Source organism: Salvelinus namaycush, chromosome 16 (assembly GCF_016432855.1).
Source record: "Salvelinus namaycush isolate Seneca chromosome 16, SaNama_1.0, whole genome shotgun sequence".
Taxonomy (NCBI): Eukaryota; Metazoa; Chordata; class Actinopteri; order Salmoniformes; family Salmonidae; genus Salvelinus; species Salvelinus namaycush.
This window is the reverse complement of record NC_052322.1, coordinates 7,972,448-7,993,214: the sequence shown is the minus strand read 5'-3', so window position 1 is coordinate 7,993,214 and position 20,767 is coordinate 7,972,448. Positions and strand designations below refer to the sequence as shown.

The window sequence follows — 20,767 nt, the reverse complement described above, 5'->3', positions numbered from 1 at the left end:
AGGTCGAAATCCATGCGTCCTCCGAAACACAACCCAACCAAGCCGCACTGCTTCTTAACACAGCGCGCCTCCAACCCGGAAGCCAGCCGCACCAATGTGTAGGAGGAAACACCGTGCACCTGGCTACCTTGGTTAGCGCGCACTGCGCCCGGCCCGCCACAGGAGTCGCTGGTGCGCGATGAGACAAGGATATCCCTACCGGCCAAACCCTCCCTAACCCGGACGACGCTAGGCCAATTGTGCGTCGCCCCACGGACCTCCCGGTCGCGGCCGGCTGCGACAGAGCCTGGGCGCGAACCCAGAGCGATGCAGTGCCCTAGACCACTGCGCCACCCGGGAGGCCCTCACTGGCCCTCACTGTGCACTTTTAACTACAATATGAGGAAGTTCATCATAGTTTATTTAATCGGCCTATAAACTCTTCATGCTTTTCCCACATGGTGGTGGGCTATAGGCTACAACGTAACATATCATCACATGAGTCCAAGTTTACTTCAACATTATGGTTATTATATATTTGTAAATATAATTTTTTTAACAAGGCAAAACATACACATACAAACGACAACATACAGACGCTCACAATCATCCACAACATCACCCCTGCCACGACACACCTGCTCAGATCTCCAGCGCCCGCATCCCTCTCCTCCACATCGCATGAAACAGTACCATTTTGTTTCTCTCCGTCTCCACGCACTTTCAACATTCCGATAATAAAGCATTTGACCTTTCCATTGTGTTAACGATGGAGGATTGGTTGATTTCCAGTTAAGTATATGTTTTTTTTCAATATGATTGATGAGAAAAGTATCATCCAACCCATCAGGTATCTCACTGCACCCTCATATGTCTTGTCTTGAAATATGCAGACAGGCGGATTAAAAGTACATTTACATTGTAACACTTCTGACAGCCAACTTTCCGACTCCGCCCATAACTATGGACTTTTTAACATTGGCACAAGATTATTCAATTTCTTTAGATCTGCTTTCATATTGTTGAGTAATGAATGGGATAAAGTTATCTTTGTATGTTTGTTGTAACTTAAGCACCCGAAGTATTTGATATTTTGTATGGTCCACTTAAAGGATTGCTGTAGATCATGAGTTATTATTGTTCTTATTGCCATTATAATAAAACAATTCCACGTAAATGTTATATCCTGAGCATTGAGTTGCCAATATTGTTCAGGTGTATCAGGAGATCATCTGCAAATAAGATTAGTTTATATTCATATTTACCAATACTGATACCTGTTATGTTGTGTCCTGTCTAATTATTTCTGCAAGCTGTTCAATTGCCAGTGCAAACAGGAGGGGAGAGAGAGGACATGTCTTGTGCCCCTTTCTAAAACAATTTCATCAGATAATGTATTATTTGTGTATATTTTTGCTTTCGGACATTTGTATACTATTTTATTACATTAATTATTTCAGCTGAAAAGTTGAAATAATAAATGTAAAAATTCAGAGTCCTTGACTTTTTCCATGTTACGTTACAGCCTTATTCTAAAATGGATTCAATTGTTTCATTTCCTCGTCAATCTACACACAATACCCCATAATGACAAAGCAAAAAACAGGTTTTTAGATTTTTTTTGCAATTTATACAAAATAAAATGGAAATATCACATTTACATAAGTTTTCAGACCCTTTACTCAGTACAGTACTGTTGAAGCACCTTTGGCAGCGATTATAGACTCAAGTCTTCTTGGGTATGACGCTACAAGCTTGGCACACCTGCACACCTGTAATAGCCATACACCTGTTTCTCCCATTCTTCTTTGCAGATCCTTTCAAGCTCTGTCAGGTTGGATGGGGAGCGTCAATGCATGGCTATTTTCAGGTCTCTCCAGAGATGTTCAAGTCCGGGCTTTGGCTGGGCCACTCAAGGACATTGAGACTTGTCCTGAAGCCACTCTTGCGTTGTCTTGGCTGTGTGCTTAGGATCGTTGGTGCCAGGTTTCCTCCAGACGTGACGAAAGGCATTCAGGCCAAAGAGTTCAATCTTGGTTTCATCAGACCAGATAATCTTGTTTCTCATGGTCTGAGAGTCCTTTAGGTGCCTTTTGGAAAACTCCAAGCGGAATGTCATGTGCCTTTCACTGAGGAGTGGCTTCCGTCTGGCCATTCTACCATAAAGGCCTGGTTGGTGGAGTGCTGCTGAGATGGTTGTCTTTCTGGAAGATTCTCCGATCTCCACAGAGGAACTCTGGAGCTCTGTCAGAGTGACCATCAAAACCGATGGTCACCTCCCTGACCAAGGCCGTTCTCCCCCGATTGCTCAGTTTGGCCGGACGACCAACTCTAGGAAGAGTCTTGGTGGTTCCATTTGAGAATGATGGAGGCCACTGTTCTTGGGGACCTTCAATGCTACAGAAATGTTTTGGTACCCTTGTGGCGGCAGGTAGCCTAGTGGTTAGAGCGTTGGACTAGTAACCGAAAGGTTGCAAGATCGAATCCCCGAGCTGACAAGGTAAAAAATATGTTGTTCTGCCTTCATTGAAAATAAGAATTTGTTCTTATCTGACTTGCCTAGTTAAATAAAGGTAAAATAAAAAACCCTTCCCCAGATCTGTGCCTCGACACATTGTTGTACCCCTACGGACAATTCCTTCCACCTCATGGCTTGGTTTCTGCTCTGACATGCACTGTCAACTGTGGGACCTTATATAGAAAGGTGTTTGCCTTTCCAAATCATGTCCAATCAATTGAATTTACCACAGGTGGACTCCAATCAAATAATATACACATCTCAAGCATGATCAATGGAAACAGGATTCACTTGAGCTCAATTTTGAGTCTCATAGCAAAGGGTCTGAATAATTATGTAAATAAGGTATTTCTGTTTTTTATTTTAATTAACTAGCAAAAAAAATCTAAACCTGTTTTTGTCAATATGGGATATTGTGTGTAGATTGAGGGAATAAAAAAAAATCCATAATAGAATAAGGCTGTATCGTAACAAAATGTGGAAAAAGTCAAAGGGTCTGAGTACTTTCTGAATGCACTGTATGTATCTACTAAGACTTTTGCCATTCTATTGGTTATGAGCTTTCTTAATTTTTTTCTCACAATTTATTACATTTATGGTTTTGTAATCAGCAGGGGATTATCCAGATTTTCCTGGTTTTAATATATACTGAACAGAAATATAAACGCAACATGTAAAGTGTTGGTCCCATTTTATTTCGGCTCTTTTTTTATTTCAGACAAGATCCCGGAAATGTTCCATATGCACAAAAGTTTATTTCTCTCACATTTTGTGCACAAATTACATCCCTGTTAGTGAGTAGGGGAGGTGCTGAGTTGTATTTCTGTCTTTAATAAAGCCCTTTTGTGGGGAAAAAGTAATTCCGATTGGCTGGCCCTGGCTCCCCAGTGGGTGGGCCTATGCCCTCCCAGCCCCACCCATGGCTCCGCCGCTGCCCAGTTTTTTGAAATCCATAAATTTGGGCCTAATTTCAATTGACTTTCATTCTATGAATTGAAACTCAGTAAAATCTTTGAAATTGTTGCATGTTGTGTTTCATATTTTTGCTCAGTGTAACTGAAATAACAGTGTCACTGAACTAGGAAGCTCTGAATTGAGTGGCATGTGTGCTATCTTCTGTGTAAATAGAGGAGCTACTCTGTCCCAAAATGTTAAATAGAAGTCTATGGGAAAGCCATCCCCCCCTGGTACTTTTCTCCGCCCTAATGTTTTAACAGTGTGTCATTTTATTTTTGGGGGTGATCTCTGTTTTTAGTGATTTATTTATTTTTTTAAATATATTTTGGTCTGCTGATAATTGTTTCAGGTTGTTTAGTCTAAAGGCTGTAGGATCAGTACAACTTTAGTTTAATTGGGATTTGTATAGATTTTCATAGTAGCTTTTAAAAATGGTATTCATTGCATTGTTGTTTCTAATTAATGCATTTGTATCTTTTTAAAATTATCACTGGTTTGGTGGGTTTCCATTTTGTGAGGGCTGTGAGATGTTTACCAGGTTTATATGCCATTAAGTAGTATGCTTATTTGAGTTTTAACCTGTAGTTGTTCTCTCTCTTCAAAAGTAAAATATAATATTCCTGCTTAAGTTCAGAAATGGTATTTTCTTCTTTACCTTTTTTATTTATTTTTCTTACATTTTAATTTCTTACTCAGATTTAACTTTTGCTGAGTATAAGATTATCATTCCCCTAATCTACGCCTTAAAAGCATCCCAAATTATATCGGGGGGGGGGGGGCTTTTCTCTGTCCTCTGTCAGTGGTCACCGAACTTTTCAAGATCACTTTCTGAGTCAAAATGTAAGCCAAGATCTACCGCTCAGATTGTTTAAAAACATGACTTTAGCAAAAAAATGTATGATTATATTATTGATCAATTGACTATGACTTTTCAAAAGACCCATATCTGGCCCTGTGCCCTCTCTGAATCGTGGCATTGAACGCTTTAGCAGTATTCTTTCTCCCCACAACTGGCTACGTGATTATTTCAGTTCAATGGGTGTAACTTTTGTTGACAATTTCAATACCTTTTGGAAACAAAACAAGTTTTATAAGGAGGATGGGATCCACCCAAATCATCTTTTCACAGCATTATAAGGCTAATGCGTTGAGGCTAATGCGTTGAGAGACTAACTTATCAATGACCCAAGCCCAGCTCAACTAATCCCTACCATTGTGACGCAGAGTTGTCATAATGCTTCAACAAATGAACATTACACCAGGGGCCTTGGTAGACACAATGTAAGTAACCTAATGTATGTACCTCTAACTGCCCTGAATGCCTCTGCTGATCCTACAGCTATCTTATATAGTAATCATCTGCCTATGAACCAGATGTATACTGTTAGCACTGAGGCGGTGTGCCCTAGGAGGAAGTCCACTATATGCAGCTCACCCTGCACTATTGCCACTCCTTATTTGCCATATTTTCATTTGAAGGATAAAAGAAAGTGTGTGCCCCAAGTCATTCCGCTACCTAAGAATAGTAAGGCTCCCTTTTTTACTGTATCAAACAGCCGAACAATCAGCCTGTTACCAACCCTTAGTAAACTTTTGGAAAAAAATGTTTGACCAGATACAATGCTATTTTACAGTAAACAAATTGACAACAAACTTTCAGCATGTTTATAGGGAAGGACATTCAACAAGCACAGCACTTGCACAAGTGACTGATGATTGGCAGAGAGAAATTGATGATACAAAGATTGTAGGGGTGTTTTGTTTGACTTCAGTGCGGCTTTTGACTTTATCAATCATAGTCTGCTGCTGGAAAAACGTATGTGTTATGGCTTTACACCGACTGCTATATTGTGGATAAAGAGTTACCGGTCTAACAGAACACAGAGGGTTTTCATTAATGGAAGCCTCCAACATAATCCAGGTAGAATCAGGAATTCCCCAGGGCAGCTGTCTAGGCTCCTTTTTTCAATCTTTACTAATGAAATGCCACTGGCTTTGAGAAAAGCCTGTATGTGTCTGTATGCGGATGACTCAACACTATACACATCAGCTACTACAGCGACTGAAATGACTGCAACGCTTAACAAAGAGCTGCAGTTAGTTACAGAGTGGGTGGCAAGGAATAAGTTAGTCCTAAATATTTCTAAAACTAAAAACATTGTATTTGGGACAAATTCACTAAACCTCAACTAAATATTTTAATAAATATTGTGGAAATTGAGCAAGTTGAGGTGACTAAACTGCTTGGAGTAACCCTGGATTGTAAACTGTCTTGGTCAAAACATATTGATACAACAGTAGCTAAGATGGGGAGAAGTCTGTCCGTAATAAAGCGCTGCTCTACCTTCTTAATAGTACTATCAACAAGGCAGGTCCTACAGGCCCTAGTTTTGTCACACCTGGACTGCTGATCAGGTGCCACAAAAAGGAACTTAGGAAAATTGCAATTAGCTCTGAACAGGGCAGCACAGCTGGCATTGGATGTGCACAGAGAGCTACTATTAAGAATATGCATGTCAATCTCTCCTGGCTCAAAGTGGAGAAGAAATGTACTTCATTACTACTTGTATTTATGAGAGGTTGAATGCACCGAGCTGTCTGTTTGAACTGCTGGCGCACATTTCGGACACCCATGCATACCCCACAAGACATGCCACAAGAGGTTTCTTCACAGTCCTCAAGTCCAGAACAGACTTTGGGAGGCGCACAGTACTACATAGAGCCATGACTACATGGAACTCTATTCCACATCAAGTAACAGATGCAAGCAGTAAAATTAGATTTAAAAAAACAAACAGATAAAAATAAACCTTATGGAACAGCGGGGACTGTGAGGCAACACAAACATAGGCACAGTCACATGCATACACATACATGATAACAAACGCAGTATACACACACATGGATTTTGTACTTTAGATATGTGGTGGGGTAGGAGCCTGAGGGCACACAGTGTGTTGTGAATGTATTGTACTGTTTTTCAAATGTTATTAGCTGCCTTCATTTTGCTGGACCCCAGGAAGAGTACATGCTGCCTTGGCAGCAGATAATGGGGATCAATCATAAATACAAATACAAATCACACATCGTTGTTATTTGCATAGTTAGCCTCAGGCTAATGTTGCAATTCTTTAGCCATTCCTGAACTTGCTACCAAAAACAAGCTACATATGCACCAAAACAAATGATCTAATGATTGTCTCTTTGCAGCAAAATATGCCGAACTGGGATGGTTGTATCCCCCATATACAGTATATAACATTCTATTGGTTGCAATGTATAATAATTTAAATAAAGTTTTGAATCCGGTGTCATTTTGTGTATCAGTTCATAAACCATGTGCATAGAATCGGTACATCGAATCTCTTCCCAACTATTTTGCAATCTATATGGCACAGCTGTCATTTTTCTGGTCCTTAAATGAAACTGGTATACTTTTTTATTCATCACAATTTTCTTTAACCAATTTAGGTCGTTAATGAGGATCGGACCCTTTTTTTCAGTCTCCGCCTAAAATGACATACCCAAATCTAACTGCCTGTAGCTCAGGACCTGAAGCAAAGATATGCATATTCTTGATACCATTTGAAAGGAAACACTGAAGTTTGTGGAAATGTGAAATTAACCCAGTTCCTACATTTGAATATACAAATTAATTTTATCAAACAAAACTATGCTACATTTTTATCTCTGGGACCCTCAGGATGACAAATTAGAGCAAGATTACTGAATGTAACTACATTATTTACCTCCAGAGCTGAATGTATCGTTTTATTGTTGTGCACTTTCCTCAAACAATAGCATGGTATTTTTTCACTGTAATAGCTACTGTAAATTGGACAGCACAGTTAGATTAACAATTTAAGCTTTCTGCACATATAAGACGTGTCTATGTCCTTACAACGACATTCTAGTCACGTTAGTGCACGTTAGCAACAACCGTCCCGGTGTAGAGACACCGATCCTGTAGAGGTTTGCAGGGCCGACAGACAAGGTCTTAACTTTTTGCCTCTTCCATTTTTGCGGCAATGCTGCAATTAGTTGGCAGTGGTGTAAAGTACTTAAGTAAAAATACTTTAAAGTACTACCGAAGTATTTTTGGGGGGGTATCTGTACTTTACTTTACTATTTATATTTTTACAAATTTGTATTTTTACTTCACTACATTCCTAAAGATAATAATGTATTTTTTACTCCATTCATTTTCCCTGAAACTCAAAAGTACTCGTTACGTTTTGAATGGCTAGCATGACAGGAAAATGGTCCAGTTCACGCACTTATCAAGAGAACATCCCTGCTCGTCCCTATTGCCTCTGATCTGGCAGACTCACTAAACACAAATGCTTTGTTTGTGTTTAGTCCCTGTGCCCAAGGAAGCGAAGGTAACCTGCCTAAATGATTACCACCCTGTAGCACTCGCGTCGGTAACCATGACGTGCTTTGAAAGGCTGGTCATGGCTCACATCAACAGCATCCTCCTGGATACCCTAGACCCACTTCAATTTGCTTACCGCCCCAACAGATCCACAGATGACGCATTCTCAATCGCGCTTCACACTTCCCTTTCCCACCTGGACACAAGGAACACCAATGTGAGAATGCTGTTCATTGACTACAGCTCAGCGTTCAACACCATAGTGCCCACGAAGCTAATCACTAAGCTAAGGACCCTGGGACTAAACACCTCCCTCTGCAACTGGATCCTGGACTTCCTGATGGGCTGCCCCCAGGTGGTAAGGGTAGGCAACAACACATCTGGCACGCTGATCCTCAACACTGGGGCCCTTCAGGGGTGTGTACTTAGTCCCCTCCTGTACTCCCTGCTCACCCACCACTGCATGGCCAAACACGACTCCAACACCATCATTAAGTTTGCTGACGACACAACAGTGGTATGCCTGATCGCCGACAACTTTGAGACAGCCTATAGGGAGGAGGTCAGAGAACTGGCAGTGTGGTGCCAGGACAACAACCTCTCCCTCAACGTGATCAAGACAAAGGAGCTGATTGCGGACTACAGGAAAAGGAGGACCGACCACGCCCCCATTCTCATCGACGGGGCTGTAGTGGAGCGGGTCGAGAGCTTCAAGTTCCTTGATGTCCACATTACCAACAAACTATCATGGTCCAAACACACCAAGACAGTTGTGAAGAGGGCACAACAACACCTTTTCCCCCTCAGGAGACTGAAAAGATTTGGCTAAGGGTCCCCAGATCCTCAAAAAGTTATACTGCTGCCCTATTGAGAGCATCCTGACTGGTTGCATTACTGCCTGGTATGGCAACTACTCGGCCTCCGACTGCAAGGCACTACAGAGGGCAGTGTGTACGGCCCAGGGGCCAAGCTTCCTGCCATCCAGGACATCTATACCAGGCGGTGTCAGAGGAAAGCCCTAAAAATTGTCACAGACTCCAGCCACCCGAGTCATAGACTGTTTTCTCTGCTACCGCACGGCAAGTGGTACCGGAGCGCCAAGTCTAGGTCCAAGAGACTTCTAAACAGCTTCTACCCCCAAACCATAAGACTCCTGAACATCTAATCAAATCGCTACCCAGACTATTTGCATTGCCACCCCCCCCCCCCCCCCCTTTTACACCGCTGCTACTCTCTGTTGTCATCATCTATGCATAGTCACTTTAATAAATATCTACATGTACATATTACCTCAACTAACCGGTGCCCCCAGCACATTGACTCTGTACCGGTAACCCCTGTATATAGTCTCGCTATTGGTATTTTACTGCAGCTCTTTAATGACTTGTTACTTTTATTTCTTGTTCTTATCCGTATTTTTTTTTGAAACTGCATTGTTGGTTCGGGGCTCGTAAGTAAAGCATTTCACTGTGAGGTTGTTATGCTGTTCTATTCGGTGCATGTGACTAATCCAGTTTGATTTGATTGGTTCGCTGTTGTACATACAGTACGTGATCACTCACTCTCTCCCTGTTGCTTGGGGGTATGTTGATTTGTTGATTTTCGAGGCTTCATTTAAACTTTGTTGTCTGGTTTCTACATATAACCACATTTTTGTCAGTACAAAACAGAGCTCCTCACTCCCCATCTGTCCTGTCGGTTCATGCGTGCTCCTCCTTTTATGGTTATTATATCAGTAGTTGCGCATAACAGCGTTTCCACTGCAATTGTCACATAATTAATTAGGATATTTTGCTGACAAATTTGCCGTTTCCATCAGGCCTGCCTTGAGTTTTTTTCTAATTCCTCCGCATGAGTTGGTTGGATGGAAACCTGGTTAGTGTAGCTTTCTAGTAGCAGTTATCTTAAGATTTGCTGGTCTCATTCATTTGTTAGCTCTCAGATTTGGTTTCTTTTGTGATGTCCTGCAGATAACACTGTTTGGTCCCCTGATGTTGTGGTCCTGTTTTCCAGTGATCTCAGTGCGATGCATGGCTCAGTTTGTGGGGAGAGAAGACAAGTACAGGTAAGGTGTAACACGTGCAGCATACCTCAGATACTGAATGCAAATGAACAAAGGGAGTTGTTGACTTGACTCGGTTACCTTACAGTTTCTCAGTGTGTCATGGTAGTTCACCTAACACTTGGCATGCATGTCATAATCGAGAAGAAAGTGTCCATTTCATTACTGCAACTTCATGACTCCATTGACAGTGACATGGTACAATACAGAATGTTTATGCAAAAGAAATCTTAGCGGTCTACATTAGTTGAAGTAATGGAATGGATAGCTTAGTTTAATTAGAGGCACTCAGAGGTTCTGAACGTGTAGTTGTAAAAGATGAACACTTGGGTGATTCGTGTTTCATTTGAAGTTTTCATCTTGGGTTTCCTCTGGGATTGACTTTGACAGGGGGCTGTTCGGCTGCATCACGAGAATCTTCAACGATGAGGGCGTTGGGGGATTCTTTGTGTAAGTAATGCTTTTTTTATTCCACTTTGTTAAACATATTTATATTCTTACCAGTCAGACTTTGTAAGTAGGAGAAGTGAGACATTCTTTGTCATTAAGTGTAATTCTTACTGACGTCATCACCCTAATGGTAGTGTGAATCTCCTAGTTTGGTGTAGCACAGTGGTCGCCAACCTTTTTCAGAGTCAAGATCACTTTCTGAGTCAGAATGCAAGCTGAGATCTACCGCTCTGATTATTTATTAACGTGACTTAAAAAATGTAAGCCTATGCAACATTAACCAATTAAAAACAGTACTGTAGCAATGAGGTTTGTGCAGTAAGCTATAGGGCCAATACATTAACACCGCATACTGGCTTTGCTTGAATTTACCTGCCAATGCGTTGTTGTTCGGGATATTTAAAAAATATATATATTTCAAAATTTGAGTTAGGCTATATGATCACACCGGTAATAGATCCATTGTTGTATTACTTGTGAGGCACAGCTGAGTGAGCATACATTTAAGTAATTTGCTTTTTATTTTACTGGGCTGATGGTGCCTCCATCTGATGGTCAGTCTCAGCGGAGGGAGAGAGCAGCAGACTGAGGGTCGGCCTCTCAACATCCCTCCACTCTCCCTTTCCTCCACTGACCCAAAAGGGGCACCGTCTTCCAGCTGATGGTGAAACTCGAGCCGCACTGCATTATTTCTGCCTCGTGCACAAATTCATGTTGTTACTCCTATGAACAGAGAAATGAAATTTATGATATTAAAAAAGACCCAAGCTGCTAATAATAACAACAACGCAAGCCTATAGCTACACTTTCCTACGCATACATTACTGCTGCAGTGCTTGTTGTAGCGCAGAGTGGAAATAGGAACATGCATTTTATGGCTTATAAAAGTGTTGAATACAAAGTTGACAGTGCTGAGTAAGAACTTAGACATGAACTCACTCATAAAAACAGCAGCTCTTTGCTGTATTCGTTGACAGTCTCTCTCCAGTCATGGATTTAAACGTTTTGAATTCTCACAGTATCAATTTTGCCGTAGCTTTCTTTTTTGCCTGCTACGTTACTGCAGACTCGGTCATCTGAGCAATCTGATTGGCCAGGGGCGCCCACACAATTTTGGGGGGGAATGGTGACATTTAAGCGATCGGTTTTCTATCACTCATTTCCGCGTCACGTTAATGATATCATGTCACCGTGTAGGATTGTGGGTCAATTAACCTTGTCGGAGTGGGCGCCCTGATTCTAGTTTGTGAGCTAGGCAGGCTACTGCGAGGGAATCTATCAAATAGCGCACCTCCAACTTTCTACAGTACTAATGCAATTAGTCAGACAAGCTAGAACCGCCACTGTCTAGACATACCACTGCCACACCTTCGTTTAGTGGGTGAATAGTAGCATGCTTTTCTCATGCTTAAATTCAAGGTCAGAGAATGCATAGAGAGAGTGCATAAAAAGGGAATTACGTTACATTTACGCGCACTTTACTTTGGTCGGAATTGTGGCCTAGATATCTGCTGCAGAGAGACGAGAAAGCATGAGAAAAATTGTTTTGATCAGTTACGGAACTAAAAGTGCTGAAAACATGCTGGCTCACTAATTAAAAATAAGATGTAGAACAAGCTATAGGATGACAAATACCAGAGTTTTGCCGCAGGTGCAGTCGACTAGCGCTAGCTAATGCCAAAAATACTACACTGAACAAAAATATAAATGCACCATATAAAAAAATCCCTGAAATATTACATATGCACAGCTTATTTTTCTCACGTTGTGTGCACACACATGTATTTACATCCCTGTTAGTGAGCATTTCTCCTTTGTCAATATAATCCAGCCACCTGACAGGTGTGGCATATCAAGAAGCAGATTAAACAGCATGATCATTACACAGGTGCACCCTGTTCTGGTGACAATAAAAGGCCACTTTAAAATGTGTCGTTTTGTCACGAAACACAATGCCACAGATGTCTCAAGGGAGCGTGCAATTGGCATGCAGACTGAAGGAATGTCCACCAGAGCTGTTGCCAGAGAATTGCATGTTCATTTCTCTACCATAAGCCACCTCCAACATTGTTTTAGAGAATTTGTAATAAAGCCCTTTTGTGGGGAAAATCTTATTCTGATTGGCTGGGCTTGGCTCCCCAGTTGGTGGGCCTATGCCCTCCCAGGCCCACCCATGGCTGCACCCCTGCCCAGTCATGTTAAATCCATCCATCCATCCAAGGCCTAATTAATTTATTTCAATTGACTGATTTCCTTATATGGACTGTAACTCAGTAACATCTTTGAAATTGTTGCATGTTATGTTTATATTTTTGTTCAGTATGTGCCTTCAGAAAGTATTCATACCCCTTGACTTATTCCAAATGTTGTTGTTACATACTGAATTCAATCATTTTTTTTTATCTCACCTGTCTACACACAATGCCCAATAATGAAAACATGTTTTTAGAAACGTTTTCACATTTATTGAAAATGAAATACAGAAATATTATATTTACATAAGTATTCAAACCCCTGAATCAATACATGTTAGAACCAACTTTTGGCATTGATTACAGCTGTGAGTCTTTCTGGATAAGTGTCTGGAGCTTTGCACACCTGGATTGTACAATATTTGCAAATTGTTTTATTTTTCGAGCTCTGTCAAGTTGGTTGTTGATCATTGCTAGACAGCCATTTTCACACCTTGCCATAGATTTTCAAGACGATTTTAGTCAAAGCTGTATCTAGGCCACTCAGTAACATCCTGCTGAAAGGGGAATTTGTCTCCCAGTTTCTGTTGGAAAGCAGACTGAACCAGGTTTTCCTCTAGGATTTTACCTATGCTTATGTCTATTCCTTTTGTTTTTATCCCCCCAAAAAACTCCCTAGTCCTTGCCAGTGACAAGCATACCCATAACATGATGCAACCACCACGCTTGAAAATATGAAGAGTGGTACTCAGTGATGTGTTGTGTTTTTACCCAAACATAACGCTTTGTATTCAGGACATAAAGGTAATTTCTTTGCCAATTGTTTTGCAGTTTTACTTTAGTGCCTAATTGCAAACAGGTTTTATGTTTTGGAAAATTTCTCTGTACAGGCTTCCTTCTTTTCACTCTTTCATTTAGGTTAGTATTGTGGAGTAATTACAATGTTGTCTCCTATTACAGCCATTACACTCTGTAACTGTTTTAAAGTCACCATTGGCCTCATGGTGAAATCCCTGAGCGGTTTCCTTCCTCTCCGGCAACTAAGTTAGGAAGGCCGGCTGTATCTTTCTAGTGACTGGGTGTGTTGATACACCACCCAAAGTGTAATTAATAACTTCACCATGCTCAAAGGGATATTTATTCAATATCTGCTTTTTTATTTTTACACATCTACCAAAAGTTGCCCTTTACGAGGCATTGGAAAACCTCCCTGGTCTTTGTGGTTGAATCTGTGTTTGAAATTCACTGCTCCACTGAGTGACCTTACAGATAATTCTATATGTGGGGTACAGAGATGAGGTAATCATACAAAAATCTTGTTAAACGCTATTATTGCACACAGAGTGAGTCCTTGCAACTTATTATGTGAATTGTTAAGGAAATTTGTACTCCTGAACTTATTTAGGCTTGCCATAACAAAGGGGTTGAATACTTATTGACTCAAGATGTTTCAGACTTTAATTTTTTATTACTTTAAAACAATTCTAAAAACATAATTCCATCAGGGTACAGACATCCCAAGTATTCCGGATAGCACTGACCACCAAACAGCAATCTCTTCCTGGTACACACTTGCATTAAAGGGTGACTACACCCATAATCAACATTTTCAACAACAAAAAATCCCCAGACCTCAGAAATAGTCTCCTGATGTGATTGGTCTCCTGATGTGAGTAAGTCAATTGTCAATTGTTGTCGACTTAGAACTTCAAATGTTTTGTTTTTTAGCAAAAACCTGGAAACACTGAAATCTGGATAAACGGAATTTGTGAAAAAATAAACGGAATCAGACAAAAAATAAAACAGATTTTATAGGGCCCTAGGTAAGAATCAATATTCCTGGTTCAAAACCATTGACATTGTTTTGATCTGTACTGTATTTATATCCTTTCCCCTTATTGGACGCTTTATGTTTGCAGGGGGGTTGTGCCCCATGTCCTGGGGGAGGTCATCTTTCTGTGGTGTTGTAACCTCCTGGCCCACTTCATCAACACCTACGCCGTGGACGACAATGTAAGCACGGTACATACACCTCTAAGCACTGATCTAAGATCAGCGGTCACTATAATAACCTAAGTGAGACAACACATCTCTGTTGAAGTTGTAGATACTTTACGAAGCCATTTCTATTTTTTTATTTCACCTTTATTTAACTAGACAAGTTCTTATTTACAATGACGGCCTACCCCGGCCAAACCCGGACGACGCTGGGCCAATTGTGCTCCACCCTATGGGATTCCCAATCATGGCCGGTTGTGATACAGGCTAGAATCGAACCAGGGTCTGTAGTGACGCTTCTAGCACTGAGATGCAGTGCCTTAGACCGCTGCACCACTTGGGAGCCCCATAGGGGCAGGAAGAATACAATAATCTACTTGTTTTGTTACCAACTCTTGAATAACAGGAAAATAAACCTGGAAACAAATTGTAGTTCATCCTTGGTTCAGCACTGGACATGAGTTTCATAGATAAAGTCAGAAAAAAGTCAGCAATGTATTCTTTGTACTTTTTCTTTAATGATACCCATTACATAGGAATAGTACAAAAAATATATAAATATACATTAGGATCCCCATTAGGCGGATCCCCAGTGGCGACAACTAGTTTTACTCGGGTCCGACACATAACAAAAAAAAACATTACAGACAAAAGACTGTAAAATCGACATACATTTTGTGTGCATCTATCAGTTACACATACATGTCTGTACATACACAAAACAACTAGGTCACATGGTGGGAAATGCTTGTGCCGTGAGGTGTTGCTTTATTTGTTTTGTTGAACCCAGGTTTGCTGTTCACTTGCTTTATTTGTTTTGTTGAACCCAGGTTTGCTGTTCACTTGCTTTATTTGTTTTGTTGAACCCAGGTTTGCTGTTCACTTGCGCTATATGAGATGGGAGTTCCATGCACTCATTTCTTATAAAAACAGGAAGTGATGCAGTCTTTCTCAACTCTTAGCCAAGAGAGACTGGCATGCATAGTATTAATATTAGCCCTGTAGCTCTTTTCTGGGCCAGCTGCAGTTTTACTAGGTCTTTCTTTGCAGCACTTGACCATGTGAATGGACAATAATCAAGATAAGATAAAACTAGAGATTACAGGACTTGTTTTGTCGAGTGTGGTGTCAAAAAAGCAGAGCATCTCTTTATTAGGGACATACCTCTCCCCCATCTTTACAACCATTGAATCTACAGTGCCTTCGGGAAGTATTCAGACCCCTTGACCTTTTTCAAAATAAAAAACAGAAATATTTACATAAGTATTAAGGTGCATCCTGTTTCCATTGATCATCCTTGAGTTGTTTCTACAACTTGATTGGAGTCCACCTGTGGTAAATTGATTGGATATGGTTTGGAAAGGCACACACCTGTTTATATAAAGTCCCACAGTTGACAGTGCATGTCAGAGCAAAAACCAAGCCATGAGGTTGAAGGAATTGTCCGTAGACTTCCGAGACAGGATTGTGTCGAGGCACAGATCTGGGGAAGGGTACCAAAAAAGGTCCCCAAGAACACAGTGGCCTCCATCATTGTTAAATGGAAGAAGTTTGGAACCACCAAGCACCTTCCTAGAGCTGGCCGCACGGCCAAACTTAGCAATCGGGGGAGAAGGGCTTTGGTCAGGGAAGTGACCAACAATCCGATGGTCTCTCTGACAGAGCTCCAGAGTTCCTCTGTGGAGATGGGAGAACCTTCCAGGACAACCATCTCTGCAGCACTCCACCAATCAGGCCTTTATGGTAGTGTGGCCAGATGAAAGCCACTCCTCAGTAAAAGGAACATGACAGCCCGCTTGGAGTTCACCTAAAGGACTCGCAGACCATGAGAAACAAGATTCTCTGGTCTGATGAAACCAAGATTGAACTCTTTGGCCTGAATGCCAAGCTCACGTCTGGAGGAAACCTGGCCTAGACTTTAACCTGATAAAATATCGCTGGAGAGACCTGAAAATAGCTGTGCAGCGATGCTCCCCATCCAACCTGACAGAGCTTTAGAGGATCTGCAGTGAATAATGGAAGAAACTCCCCAAATATAGGTGTGCCAAGCTTGTAGCGTCATACAGTCTTGAGTCTTCTTGGGTAATAGCTGCCAAAGGTGCTTTAACAAAGTACTGAGTAAAGGGTCTGAATGCTTATGTAAATGTCATATTTACGTTTTAAGCTACGAACACTCTGGCAGCTTTCATGGCTGAGAAGTTATTTCCTCTTCTGGCGCACAGCTTCAGGATAGTCCTTGTTGAGGAAGATGTCGGTTCCTCTCAAGTTCTTGGCTCTTTCCAGAACAACTACCTTGTCCTTAAACCTCAGGAACTTGACCACTATCTGCCTGGGCCTGTCACCTGGGCCGGTGGTGAGTTTTCCTGTCCCGTGGGCGCACTCCACCTCAGTCTTCCTGTGGTCCATCTTCAGTTTCTCCAAGATCATTTCCCTCACTTTGTCCTCAGACTCTGCAATTCTGTCCACCACAATCTTGTTCCTCCTTGATTGTCCCTCGAGATAATCTGATTTCTCTGTCATTGTTGTCATGGATTCACATATAGAACTGATGTTCTCCCTCAGTGACTTACAGATTGCTGTCATCTTGCCGTTCTCCTGTTTAAACTTAATGAGCTGACCCTGGGGAAACTGTAAACTGTTCTTCAGGTTCTGGACCTCTCTGGTCAGGTCAACCATTTGTTTTATTAGTCGACTCCACCAGTATTTTGACACAACACTTGAATCTATTTTCTTGTTGTAACAAATGCATATAGAATGATTTTTGTTCGTTTAAAATAACCTTCACCTGTAATAACGAGACACCACTGTCGTCAACGGTACTCCCACCGGCTTCAGTCTTTGTCATGTTACCAACGTAGGCTACGCTGTTGCTCCTCGCAGTTCCAGTCAGGGCAGGTCGCAGGGAAGATGGAAACAGAAACAAACAGCATAGATCTAGACAGCCACAAGCCCGGGACAATCTGCGGTCCCAGCTAGCCCCCAAGCCCTCAAGAAAACCCAGCTAGCTTGATAGGCAGTTAGCAGCTAGGCTAGCTGCCACGCCAAGCAGCTCCTCAGACCCATGTTTGGCAGGATCCCTGGACAGATAGCAGCGGTCCCAGCAACTGATGCCAACCGCGTCATGGGATCCAAACTCAAAAGGTAGCTAGCTAGTAACCAAGCTTTTTCAATAGAACACTTTTTCAGAGACTTTCAAAACTTTCCAAAACAACAAACAGAGCTGTCCCTCGTTCCGCGTTCAACAGGAAGTGGGTTTAGCTAGAGAGCACCAGAGATGAGCTAGGTAGTCATTCAAAAATCATGTTAAACACTATTATGTTGGTTATCTACAGTGTTCCGTCATGAAAATTCTGTTTTCCAGCACATGATCTCTCAGATCGTCTATTATGTTTAAAATGAATGTGCACATATGCACAATGAATATGAGGTTGGTACTGGAGGGTGATGGTCCATGGTTCAAGGCCTCCCTTGGATCCGTCTGAGGCAGGGTCTGGTAAACCCAGTGACGATGGGGTACAAGGTAGGGGTTGATACTTGGCAGTTCAACACTGGGCTGGATGATCTGGTAAATCCAGCAATGACTGGGTAGCCAGTTTGCATCTGGTCTCTCAACACCGGTTCAATATCTAACAGATCAGGGCAGATGACCCAGAGCCAGTCATCAGAAGAGATCATGTGTTGGAAAAAAGTGGTTTTGTGCACAGAACTTGTGCACACAATTATTTTGTAAATGCTTCCCCTCTCACACTTTTCTGCAGTTCAGCCAAGCCCCAGCAGTGAGAAGCTACACCAAGTTTGTGATGGGGGTAAGTTCAGCTGCACAACCTCTACATGTCTTTGTACACATTTTTCTGAAACTGAAATGTGGTGAGGATATTTTGAATATTTTGTATCCCTAGGTTATCTCTAAAAGCCTCCTCCTTTTACTTTGTTTATCCGATGGCGTTGCAACTCCAGCACTTGTGTCCACCTTATTTCCCCATGTTTGATCTCCCTACCCCTGTCTCCAGATTGCAGTGAGTGTGTTGACGTACCCATTTATGCTGGTGGCAGACCTGATGGCAGTTAACAACTGTGGGTAAGGCTGGGATCACACGCACATTTTTTTTGTCTGTTTAAAAAAGTTCAAATGTTTTAAACTCCAGACTACCGGAGCCCCCGCACTACAAAAACGTGCATGCTTTGGAGGAGACGTGCCCCAAATGCGAGTGCACCATTGAAAACAATGGAGAAAATTATGCAGGCGCTTTTGAAAAGTGTGTCCAGTTGTATCCCATCCTAATGTTTATTTTATATATGTAACTGTATATTATTGTTTCGTAAACTGGAAATAGAATGGGCCACAATGCCCCCATTTGTCCTGATGAAGGTTGGTAAAACACCATAGCCTATAGCCAGTTTCATATGAGTCTTCCTCCTATCCACATAGGCAAGATGGAGTGGTTGAGACCACAATGCATGTTCTGTAGACAGGTGAGATCTGTTAGATCTAAACAAGAAGGGAAAGTGGTTGACAACAATGTAAAAAATTTTTTTTTTAATGTAGCTTTCATTGTCTTCTCAGAATATTCTGTTGATAGTTAAGAGGAAGGTCAAGATGCTCCTGCTCTTGTTAAAAAGATTTGTCTAAAATGTTGATTTGGGGTGTCTGCTGGTCATCAACATAAGTTGTAAAGAAGTATAGCTAAGATCAAAATGATGTTCTTGTTGACAAGATAGTCTTTTGAAAAAAATCCTTGACGACAGATATGTTGACTCTCAAACTCTCATCACACAGCGGTGATTGATTTGGTCATTCTGCTCCTGTTGCTTGATGATTCTAAATGAATTGCTGTGAAGACGAATAGCATTGACACAATGTTTTGTGTCACACGTTATACTCACCAATAGAATAGCTAGCTAACTTTTCAGTTAGCTCTACTTCTCATCCTGGCATTTTCCCTGCATCTGTCTATAGTCTTCGGAAAATATTCCTTGGGTAAGGATATATTGGCTTTTTTAAGTCAAGTATGGTGAATTTGGTCATTCTTCTCCTACAGCCTAGCGGTTAAGAGCGTTGGGCCAGTAACCGATAGGTCGCTGGTTCGAATTCTCGAGGCGATTAGGTGAAAAATCTGCCTATGCCCTTGAGCAAGGCACTTAACCCTAATTGCTCCTGTAAATCGATCTGGATAAGAGCGAAATTACTTAAATGTAAATCACTTTTGTTCTACACTGAACAAAAATTATGAACACAACACGCAACAATTTTAAACATTTTACTGAGTTACAACACACACGAGCCAACATTTTATTGTTCACAGAAGTGGTAACATGTTCATCTGCTTAACAATTAGTAACTCATTGATCGATTTTTTTTTTTTTTTTTCTGGAGATGAGAAGGTATAGAGGTTGAGTCTACAATGATTGTCACAAAGCTAACAATCTGCCTGCAGAAAACCGTAATAGAAAGGAAAGTGATGTATCAACCAAGTTTATTATTGGGAAGTGTGTTTGGAGGTGAGGAGAAGGATTATGTAAGATACTCTTTGAAGAGGTAGGGTTTCAGGTGCTTTCGGAAGATGGGCAGGGACTGCTAGCTTCAGGGGTAAGCTGGTTCCACCATTGGGGTGACAGGACAGAGAAGAGCTAGGCAAGGCTGAGCGGGACGGGCCAATACACCAGAGGTGGCAGAACGGAGTGCTCGGGTTGGGTTGTAGGGTTTGAGCATAGCCTGAAGGTAGGGATGGCCACTTCCTCTTGCTGCTCCATTGGCAAGAACCATGGTCTGTAAGCCAGTGGAGTGTGTGGAGGAGCGTGGTGACGGAAGAACTTGGGAAGGTTGAATACCAGGCAGGCTGCAGCGTTCTGGATAAGTTGCAGGGGTTTGATGGCACAAGTAGGGAGCCCAGCCAAAAGTGAGTTGCAGTAGTCCAGACTGGAGATAAGTGCCTGGATTAGGATCTGCGCCACTTCCTGTGCGAGGTAGGGTCGCATTCTACGGATGTTATAGAGCATGAACACGCAGGAGTCAAGTCAATGCTTTGATGTTTGCGGAGAACAACAGGGTGTTGTTCAGGGTCACGTCAAGGTCTGAGACGCCCAGCCCTGAGAGGGTGGAGAGGAGGATCTGATGGTTCACGGTGTCGAAGGCAGCGGATAGATCTAGGAGGATGAGGAGGGAGAGTCAGCACGGAGAGCCTCCGTGACACAGAGAAGAGCAGTCTTGCTTGAGTGACAAGTCTTGAAGCCTGACC

The 20,767-nt window shown here is 41.9% G+C and overlaps 1 protein-coding gene across 2 annotated transcripts in view; it reads left to right on the top strand.

Annotated features, from left to right (window-relative positions):
* Nucleotides 1–20,767, top strand: part of LOC120060942 (mitochondrial carrier homolog 1-like) — a 41,899-nt gene that overhangs the window by 4,857 nt on the left and 16,275 nt on the right. Inside the window, exons 5-9 of one of the 2 annotated variants that reach the window (XM_039010387.1) lie at nucleotides 9,800–9,894; nucleotides 10,282–10,341; nucleotides 14,453–14,546; nucleotides 18,290–18,337; nucleotides 18,542–18,609. In XM_039010387.1, the coding sequence (XP_038866315.1) occupies nucleotides 9,800–9,894; nucleotides 10,282–10,341; nucleotides 14,453–14,546; nucleotides 18,290–18,337; nucleotides 18,542–18,609 (365 nt within the window). The remainder of the gene's footprint in view (nucleotides 1–9,799; nucleotides 9,895–10,281; nucleotides 10,342–14,452; nucleotides 14,547–18,289; nucleotides 18,338–18,541; nucleotides 18,610–20,767) is intronic. The other variant, XM_039010386.1, reaches the window with a different exon arrangement.